This window comes from Diceros bicornis, chromosome X, assembly GCF_020826845.1.
Source record: "Diceros bicornis minor isolate mBicDic1 chromosome X, mDicBic1.mat.cur, whole genome shotgun sequence".
Lineage (NCBI taxonomy): Eukaryota > Metazoa > Chordata > Mammalia > Perissodactyla > Rhinocerotidae > Diceros > Diceros bicornis.
In genome coordinates this window covers 139,764,737-139,775,309 of record NC_080781.1, presented here as the reverse complement: position 1 = coordinate 139,775,309, position 10,573 = coordinate 139,764,737, and the positions used below count along the sequence as shown (strand labels likewise).

General features: G+C 42.3%; 1 protein-coding gene across 1 annotated transcript; it reads right to left on the bottom strand.

Annotated features, from left to right (window-relative positions):
- Positions 1–255: 255 nt before the first annotated feature.
- SPRY3 (sprouty RTK signaling antagonist 3) lies at positions 256–10,310 on the bottom strand. Its single transcript, XM_058535059.1, has 2 exons — positions 9,985–10,310; positions 256–4,172 (listed from the first exon to the last, which is right to left on the bottom strand). The coding sequence occupies exon 2, from the start codon at positions 4,067–4,069 to the stop codon at positions 3,203–3,205; it is 867 nt and encodes a 288-aa protein (XP_058391042.1). The 5' UTR covers positions 4,070–4,172; positions 9,985–10,310; the 3' UTR covers positions 256–3,202.
- Between the last annotated feature and the right edge of the window lie 263 nt (positions 10,311–10,573).

Below are 10,573 nucleotides of genomic sequence, written 5' to 3'. Positions count from 1 at the left end.
ACCAATATGTGGAAAGCAGTAGAGTTAGGGGGTAACAGATGACTTAACTGCACAAAAATGCTAAGCAGAAAACACCCTCTAAATATTCCTGTTTATACAGTACATGACACAAAGTAGGAAAATAATGAAAACAGAGCCTCTCTGCAGGATTTAGAGTTCTTTTGTATATATTTTAAATATACATGTGCAATACATTAAAATATATAGAGATATGTGAATATATATATTTACATATATATGTGTGTGTGTGTGTGTGTGTGTGTGTATATGTCACAGAAGAGATACATATGCACACTCACTCACGTGTCCGTGTCCATACCCCAACAGGATCCATCTATACGTAAACCAGATGAAGTCCATATCAGGCCAAATTGGACACAAGTGAAAGCCCTGACTCAGCAGCAGATTGCAACTGCATTTGAGTAACTCTTCAGTTTCTTCTACCAAGTGTAAGGCCATTTAGAAATACACTGAGAAGAGCTCCTCTGGGTGTATGGCAGAGCCCAGGGCCCCTCTGGCAGTGCACAATTTGCCTGAGTATGGACTGTAGTATCGGGATATCAAGGAACGATCAAGGAGGAGGAACTTGTGTTATTTTGGGCCCTGAAACTAATAAGAAAACATCCATAGAATAACTTTAGCTCCAGGAACAATGCACTAGTGTCATAGAATCCTTATGTATCTCAGCTCTAAGCAAATTTCAGGCAGAAGCAGGGAGAAGTGTGTGTTGTTACTCATCACCACCCAGCTTGACCCAGAGAACTGGGCACAGCTTTTATGGCTGGATAAGTTCAAAATTCAATCAGGCAGACTTGTAAGATAAAAAAAATTACTTAAAATTGAAGGATCTGAAAGCAACATAAGAGGTTACAGGTATTGGTTTGGGTTTATAAATGTTCCAAGAAGCCAAACCTTATATATGGCACCATTTGCAGCAATATCATTAACATTATTAATAATCATCATAACATATTTATATATACAAAAATAGAGCGAAGCAATTCTAGAAGAGGAGGTTAAAGTGAAGGTGTGGGGCTATGTGCAGCTCAAATGTCAGTACACTTCAGGAAGATGCAGAACCAACAAAGACTGAGTGGCACATATTTCTATAGTATATATCCAACAAAGGGATGTGGACGTTCCCTTCTTCTTCCCCTCGTGTATGATTATAGATTTCTCCCCACTTCTCCACCCTGCAAAACACATCCATGCACACTTTAAAAGAGATGATATATAAAGTTAGAGTCTGGAAGTCTTAAACTAAGTTGGAGCACCTTGATTTCAAGCAAGTGCCCTCAATCTCTGAATTCCTTAGTGAATTTTGGATTCACTTACAGAGGGAAACTGTATCTAATTCTTGTGTCTTTTAGCAGCAGTCTTTAGGAGCCTGCCATCATCACTGCAGCCTTTTGCCATTGAGAGGGATTCACAGCACAGGCTCTTGGTATTTTTTAAAAGAGAAGTCAGTCCTCTGCATTATACATCTTTCATCTCAGTTTTCCACTGTTGCTGAAATTTAGGTTCTCAGGCAACTGCCACTGCAGACAAAGCCAGGAGCGAGCACAGTGTGTGCAGCAAAGAGTAGGTGCAATGGCGAAGATACAGCTGGGTTAGGGCTTCCTTAAGCTTTTCTTTTCCACACTTGAGCTTCTAAAAGGTGACAGAGCCAAAGATGATGTCCACTGGGGGCAGCCTTGATATCTGATAGTTAATTAGCTACCCACCATGCACTACACAAAGACCACCATACTAACTTGGCATGGTTTCTGAAAATCAAATGGGAATGGCTTTCTGTCATTGTTAATAGAGTCCTAGGAGAAAAGTCCCATGACTTAATGTGGTGCAGGGTAGAGAATATTGAACTAGCAGTCAGAAGGCCTGTATTCCAGTCCCAACTCTGCTGTTAACTCAGTGTGCGGCCTTGGGTAAATCCCTTCCTACCTTCAGGCCTCAGTTTTCCCATCTGTAAAATAAGGGCATTGAACTAGATTAACAGTTAAGATTCATTCCAACTCTAAAGTTTTAGGACTTTTTATATCCATTATTAAGGCCTGAGCCATGCAGTCTCAGGGCAGTTAGCTTCTAAGAGAGAACAGACCTCTGTAATATCCTTTGCTTTGTTCATTTAGCTATAAAGCACGTCTGCCTTTGGCACTTGGGTCAGACATACAAAGTTATGAGCATCCTGATTTACTATCCTACTCAGCATGCTAGTGGAATCTGTCAGTACTATAAGTTGATTACTGGGAAAGGGAGTAAAACTCCAACTACTAATTCAACCTGGAAATGTAAGATAACTTTGCCTCATATGCTCACAAACAGGTGAGTGTGGTTATGAGTGCACACACACATCAGGATATAGACTATTGCTAGTTATCAGTTCATTACAGTAATCCATTTCCCTTAGTAAAAATTAGTAAATAGTATAGCATAGCAAAGTTTGGCGTCAAAGGAAACACCTATGGAAAAACAGCACTTTTGGACGTTAGAGAGAGAAAAGGGGCAGGTAAAGAGAGAGAAAGATAGATCCAACAAGATAGAAATACAGGCAGAGAAAGGTTTACTCTGAGAGAGAGGGAGGGAAGGGGTAGAAAGGAAGAGAGAGAGGAGGAAAAGTAAGAGTAGAGAGGGTGAGAATGAAGGGGAAAGGAGTACAGAACAGAGTAAGGAAAGAAGAGGAGAGAGGGAAAAAGAGAGAAGACTAAAGGAGAGAAGGGCAGTAAACAGGGAGAAGGGATCAGATTCCCTGGAATAGTGAATCCTGCTCCACATGGACCTGTGAAAACCATCTTAGAAGAAAGCTTCCAAAGGCACTGTGGAAAGCAGAGTGACACTCAGAGCCTGCATCGAGAGGCATTACATTGGGGAGCCCCTAAACCTCCGCGTTGCTGGCTCTGTCAGTCCTCAGTGTCCAGACCTCATGCCTATATATCACCTGAATTTGCCATGACAGCCATAAGGGCTGAGGTGGCCGGATGTAAAAAGGTTGAAGAGGGGAGGGATAGATACTGTGAGAAAGAACAAGCATCCTGCACCAGGATGTACTTGGCCATTACCCTGACACTGCAGGAACAAAATTGGTGAGGCCCTAACTTTGGCTAGTTTACTCCTCCACCCCCTCTTCAAAGATGAGGCTTAGGCTTTACTGATGGGGGCTAGAAGGAGAAAGCTCTGGATCCGTTTTGGGCGGGGGTGGGGTGGGTCATACAGACTTTTCCTGGGCCTTGGGGAAGGGAGCACTACCAGAAGAGATTTTTCTGCACACAGTGTTGGTGTGCCTCTTACAGCGGCAGCCTGGTCGCCTGAGGCTATCATAGCCCTGCTGGCACAGATGGAGGCATCCACGGGTAGGCAGGTAGCAGCACAGGCAGGGTAGAAAGAGGGAGATGAGGCTCATGGCTGCCCAGCGGACGAAGCAAGAGCTAGGCCCACAGGAGCAGGGCTCATCAGCACAGTTGTCTTCATCATCAGTAGAGCAGTGGTAGAAGAGGCCCTTAACACAGCAGAGACAAGAGCCATAATCAAGGAGGCTCTCAGCAGAGCAAAGGCAACGCTGGTTGCACAGCCAGCAGGAGGGGAGAGGGCGAGCTGCTGTGCAGAGGACACATTTGCAGCGCCCACACTCCTCGCAGATGAAGAGGTGCTCACTGGGGTGCACTGCAGATTGCTCAGCTTCTCCCTTCAGAGCACCATCAGCCTTTGCGTGGACCCCTGCTGCAGGCTGGGTTCGGATGATGGACTGGCCTGAAGGTGAGGGTGTAATGCTGGCCAAGAGCCTTTGATCAGAGGCAGTGGTGCTATGGGACATTGAGCTGGCAATGCTAGATTGGCTCAGATGCTGAGGCAAGGGCTGCAACTGATGGCACTGGCTGAGACTGCGGGGGAGAGCAGTAGGCATGGTAGCCAGGGACCAATCAGATTTGTGGGTTTGCACGATAAGGGAAGGGCTAGAGAGGGCCTGTTTACAGGGGGCTGGAGGCCGTTCCACATAATCATTGCTAGCATGAGTAGAGCGTAGCTGTTCAATATGCAGAATTTGTTGGAAATCATCTGTCACTGCGACATCCATTTTGCCTTGATTCTTGAGTTCTGAGTGGTTTTGGGTCAGGGTGGCACTTATGGTGATAAAGAGCCCTTGTAGTTACATGGACTTTAGGGCACATCAGAAAATCCTAGGAGAGAAGGAATAGAAACAATAAATGAGAACACACCGACACGAGTACTTTGCAGGGAACCAACAAAGCTCAGGCCCTGTCACCACCACTACCTTCAATCACTTTATGGTGGTCTTCATGTTACACCTTTATTCTGTAATTGACCTCACCTACTTTACAGACTTACAGGCAAGTCTGGTCATCCCATCCAGACTATAAAGCACTTTGGGAGCAAGGATCAGACCGACGATTCCTTTTGTATTCCATCATATGACTAGAGTCACAGGAGCAGCTAGCTCATTCAGATGTTTGCTAACAGAGAAATGTAGGCGTTGAGCATCAAAATTCTAATAAAAATGGAACCTAATTTCAAATGTAAAAGCCATTTCTTGAAGCAATGGTGATGTAAAAGAGAAAGCCTCAAAAGTCTTCCATAGAAGTTGCTCATATATATACATCACCAATCAAAATTCTTCTTTCAGTGAAATTTGTGATAAGCATAAATAAACAGATGAGAAAGGACATGCTTGATTCACTGAATATAGGCAAGCAAGCAAGAGGCAATAATGGCAGAGATATGGCAGAAACAAAGAGGGCAGAAATTAGGCTATCTGTAGAATAATAAGAAAAAAGTCCTCCCAAGAGTGTAAAGAAGCCAAGACTAATCATCTTGCAGTTTTCCTCACTTTATAAGCTGCTTTAACTTATTAAGGAGGTGATCCTTTCTAAATGGCAGTGTGGCTCCAGAATCAAAGTTTTGTATACGTGGGAGTAACACTGGGCATGGGGGGGGACTATAAAAGATGAGCCTCGAATTATTTCAAATATCATCTGTAATTGTACCTATTACCACCCTAAGGCAAGTCTATATTGATGGGATTTACCAGGCAGAATCTACTTGGACTACTTTTCTCTATCTCTACCTTATACAATAAAGTGGCTTTCTTAAAGAGCAGCAATGTCCTTATACTAGATTTAAGCTAAATTGAATATCTAGAATGCATATGCTTGTGTCTCCACTGTACCACCATCAGGAAAAGTTGGGTGGTCATTCCCTGAAGGATTTGATTGAGTCTAGTACTGATAATGGTGATCATGAAGAAAATATTGTACAAACAGTACATCACTGTATTGCACCACCTGGAAGCCAAAAAGGTGTAGACTAGGAAACCTAAACACAAATCCAAGAGTCATCCTGGAAGCATTAGAACCTAGGAAACACTAGCATGAATAAAGTATATATTTGAAATCCATCAGATTTCAGGCCTCCTCCAAATAGATCAATTACTCACACTATTGTATGGGATGGAAAGCTTGAATGAGTAATAGAAATGAACCAGTGAGAGAAGACAGTACTTGATTAGGTTTTCTTAAGCAAGCAAACACGACACTAAAATGTGCCCAAAGCTCAATAACAGGAAAAATAAGGATGAAGTTCATCAAGGACTTAATGGCTAATAATATGACCAGACTCATTGCCTTTTGGGGCTATATCCCCATGCAAACCTCTTTAGTTGAATTTACATTTGTTTTTTTGTGTGTGTGTGAGGAAGATCAGCCCTGATCTAACATCCATGCCAATCCTCCTCTTTTTGCTGAGGAAGACTGGCCCTGAGCTAACATCCATGCTGATCTTCCTCCACTTTATGTGGGACGCCGCCGCAGCATGGCCTGACAAGCAGTGCGTCAGTGCGCGCCGGGGATCCGACCCCGAGCTGCCAGCAGTAGAGCGTGCTCACTCAACCGCTATGCCACAGGGCCAGCCCACATCTGTTCATTTTTTGAAAAGAAGATTTAATTTGGTTAAAAATAACTTTTCTGGCACATCGTATCAAAGAACCAGTCTGGCTATAATTTCACATTTTAGCTAGTTGTTTCGGTATTATTTAATGCAGCACAAAATAATGCAGATAAACAATATGGAAAATCTAAGACTCAAATATCTATATAAACTTTGTCAAATCACTTGCTTTGTTTGGACCTCAGTTTCACCATCAAGATAATCATAGGGGTGGACTAGGTGATTTCGAAGGATTCTGGCCCATTATGGTCTGTAATTATGTAACTACACAATTTGACAAAGGAATTCTCTTCATCCACACCTTTTACATCTTCAGTCCTTGAGTGTAAACTGGGCAACATGCCCTTGTTTATTTGGGCATTCAAAACTGAAATGTATGTCTTTTTTATTTACTCGGACTCACAGCCTCCTGAAGCTTCCCACCTCTGTCTTTGCTGTACCTTTATTAAGATTCATAGTCTCGGTATTGGAAAGGAACAGGTAGCTTTCATTTGAACATCCAAATAAACAAGTACACATTGTTTAGCTAACTTGCAGAGTATATGGAGGTAAGAGCTTTGGATTGAGAAGCGTCTTTTGATAAATTTATAAGAAATGAATTTATTCCACATTGATCAGATAAAGAATGTGTGGGGCCCCTCAAGTCCCTTACACCGTAAGAACAATAACATACATGCTGGACTCATTTAGACTCATTGATGTGCCAATGGAAACCAGATTCAGAACATATTGTGAATTCCAAGAATCAATGACTCAAAGGAAGGCATACAAGGTCTCAAAGTTACAGGAGATAATCATATGGGATTCCAAGGATGTCACTAGGTATCTCAGGGACGCGCCCTGAAGTTTGAAAGCTAAGATTGGAGGAATCTAGGTCATTATAGAAATGACTCAGAACCATGTTCAAAGGGGATCCTGTCTTGGCAGCAGAAGGGTATTTGGTGTTTAGGTTGAGAAGCTATATTTTGATATTGATTAGATTGGTGTAAGACTGAGGAGTTGAGATGCTTGGTTGGGTGATTAAAGGAAGTTTTGGGCATCAGTTTGGGATGATGAGGTACTACTGTCTTGCTTATAGGTAAGGGGATTGACAAGATAAACTCATAAGGTTTCTTCCCGCACTGTAAAATCTTTTATTAGAATGGACTGTGGAAGATCTGCAATACCGTGGGCAGTAGGACATAGGTAATATCAAGGTGTTGAGTAGGACTGAATGACAATAAATTGTTTGCCATTCCCGACATGCTCAATCTGATCTGGCTAATAGGATGAACTGAAATAGATACTGTAAGAGAAGGTAAGAGGAAAAAAAAGTTGAGAAACTAATAGGCAAGAGACTGCTGCAGCACATAGATTAGATGAAAAACTACTACTGCATGCATGTTTATGATTCAGAAATCCACCCATTAAAGGGCCATACATTGTGAGCAGCAATAGTTAAGAAACTGACTGTGCTGTTGGTCAATTCTATATTCTATTAAATGAGAGAGAGAATATACATATCATATATTATTAAATAAGAGCCAAGGTGATTACAAGTCTTGGCTGCACATTGATGGCATCTAGTGATTTCTGTCACGTAGTGCCTCTGCAGTAATGAATGATGCATTGTAAACCCACTCCCATCTCAGTCCCTCTGGCCAGGTGCTCATAGCTTTCTCAACTGTTTTTCTGTAGTCCTGAAATTTGCTATGTTCAACCTAAAGAGAAATTTCTTTTCTTATGCCAACTTAGGCACTAGAAAGCTAAATCCATTCAAGAAATGCTGTTTGTTAATGAAAGAAAAATGTATTTTCTCCCTGGAACCTAAACTCTGCCATATTGAGACTAAAGTTGAAAACTTTCGTATCTAAAGCCCTTCTATGCTAACCCATTAAGACAGTTCTGATTTCTATGATAAATCATCTCTGATACAATATGACTCAATCTCAATTTCAAAGAAGAGGAGGTAAGAGAAGAAGGAGAGCCTGGCTCCTCTTTTCTCCCACTCCCATGGGTTCAATGCTATTTTGTACCTTACTGTGTAACAGCTCTGGGGTGTGCTGCTTTTTTCTGTGCTCTGCTGTTATATACACTCGTTCTCAGAATAACTGAAAGCAAACATAGGGGGAATTTCTGCTATGGCTTTATATGTTTTCTTAGTTCTACTGTTCCAAAGTCTGCTCTCTAAAAATCCCTCTCTGTGCAAAAGCATTTGCATCTCTATCAAAGCACTCCCCCCTTACAAATACCAAGTTGTATATAGTTTACATTACTAACCTCTCAGCCACTGACTGGGCCTCCCTCCTACCGCATACATCTTGCTGGAGCTGCCAGTTTCTCACCACATTTAACTCTTAACTTGTCACTTTGCTACCCTAGTTCTATTCATTACTTTAAAAGTTTCATTAAGACTCATAGCAGTTTATTTCAAACCAGAGAGACTTGCAGTTTTAAGGCCTTGTATTTTTAAAGTTATAAGTGTTTTAGTGATGAGCAATACAGGGGAAAATTGGAATATCAAATGAATTCACATACTTCTAATCCTGAAGAAAATGCTAGTTGTTCATTTTAGAAGTGGGAATCTTTCTTTAAACCCCAAATCCTTTTATAAGAGACAAGAAACTTAAGCTCTAGTTCTAACTCTAGCTCTACTTTGCTGTATGACTGTGGGCAAGTGACTTCTGCTCCAGGCCTCAGTTTCTTTATCTGCAAACTGAGGAGGTATGAAAGGAGGGGTTTTAAAGCCCCTTCTTGTCCTGATGCTCTAAATTTTTTGTGCTGGGTTTGTTGGTTGCCTTTCTCTGTCTCAAAAGTCTTTCATGAAGAATTAGTCTCCTTTCCTTTAGGTTCTTTACTTCCTCATTACTCAGCTCCACAACCCGGAATAAAATACCTCCAAATCCAAGTCACTCAGGTCACTATCTAGATTGTTTCACAGCTAAAGAGTCCTAAAAACAGAAAACACAAAAAACAAAACATATAGAATGTTACAATAAAGTCTTAGTAAATGTTTATCTAGAGGTACAGGGAACAAGGCTAATACTTCCTTGTGGCTAAACTGCTAGCCTATGCCTTATTTGTATGTATGTATGCAGCTGCCGCTGGGAACGTAATTTAACACCTGGTAGATCCAAATTCATGTGATAGCACATTATGTTACAGTGAGGTTTCAATGTACCCAGAAAAGCAACAATAGTTTGCATTTCAAAATAGATTTTCTGTTTAAGAGTTCAAGGTCTGTTTTCTGTTCGTCCAACTTGGTTTGCAGCATGCAGCTGTGAGCAATAATTATAACTAGTTAGACAAATGGAAGGGAGTGTAAACCACTGCCCTAGGTCCTATCAAATGCCTATTGGCTAACTAGACATGCTCACAGGTTCTCACTTTTGACAAAATTGACATATGCCACACAGAGACATGTGCACACACACCCAGGCATGGATCCAGAGATTTCTAAATCATTGCTCTGACTCAATGTAAGTAGGGGGTTATGCCGTGTCAGCTTGCGCCATTTCTACCCAGGGCAAGGTGATGTGATGAAATCTGAACGATGCACAGCCCAGACTTGTGAGCCAATAGCAGACTAGCCCCACGCTGACAGGATGCCCGCTGGGCAGCCAGACTGGCCTCCGCACGAGCTCTCCGTACGTCCTCAGTTTGGGTGGTTAGACTGACCTATAAGGGGCTTAGACAAACATCAAAATGCATTTAAAGGTCAACGGGCTAGAAATTAAATTGACATTCGACTACAAAAGGCTTATTTTGAAGTTCCATTTTGATGTCTAAATTTCCAATACGAACAGTTTTTGCAAGAGCTGATTCATTTAAATTTCATTTAAACGGTTTTCATTTTATTTTACCCACGCGCTTGCGCACGGGCGCGCGCGCACAGACGCACGCGCGCGCGCGTACACACACACACACACACACACACACACACACACACACACACACACACACACACACACGGTGGCTGGAATGAATGGTAATCTGTGCATTGCATAGAAAGAATTCCAGGGTCTTTAAGAGCTAATCTGTATGGCTTACCTTGAGAAAAGGGTTTATCCATGCTGAGAAAAGCAAAGAACTAATGCCCCATCTGGCTCAAAGGACCTCTTCTTCTCCTGAGTCTTTAGGTTTCTCCACCTCTCTTCGGAAAGTCTGAATGAAAACTCCTTCACTGGCAGTGGAGCCAGAAACAGAGATAGTTCTGTCTCTGTCTTTCTGACACAGCAGAGAAAACGGAAAGAAAGAAGAAAAAAGAAAAAAAAAAACGATGGTGGGGGAAGGAGAGTCAGACCTGTAGTGGCAGATACTTTGTATAGATTTTACATGCAGATCTAAATCTTGATGCACGTATTCCCCAAAGAAAGCTCAGCAGGGTAAGTTCACCTCCTCCTCCTCTTTCTCCTCCTCCTTCTCCTATTTCTCCTCCCCCTCCTCCTCCGCCTCTTTCTCCTCCCCCTTCTCCTCCTCTTTTTTTCCCTCCTCCCCCAGCGTTTTCTTTCCCCCTACTTTCCCCTCCCCCTTTCCTCCTCCCCTTCCTCCGCCTTTACCTCCTCCCCCTCCTTCTCTTTTGCCTCCGCCTCCACCTCCGCCTCTGTCTCTTCCAATCTGACATATGAACTGAAGCAGC

Excerpts from the sequence above, each read along its gene's own strand:
- SPRY3 (XM_058535059.1), bottom strand. The coding sequence starts at position 4,069 with ATGGATGTCGCAGTGACAGATGATTTCCAACAAATTCTGCATATTGAA.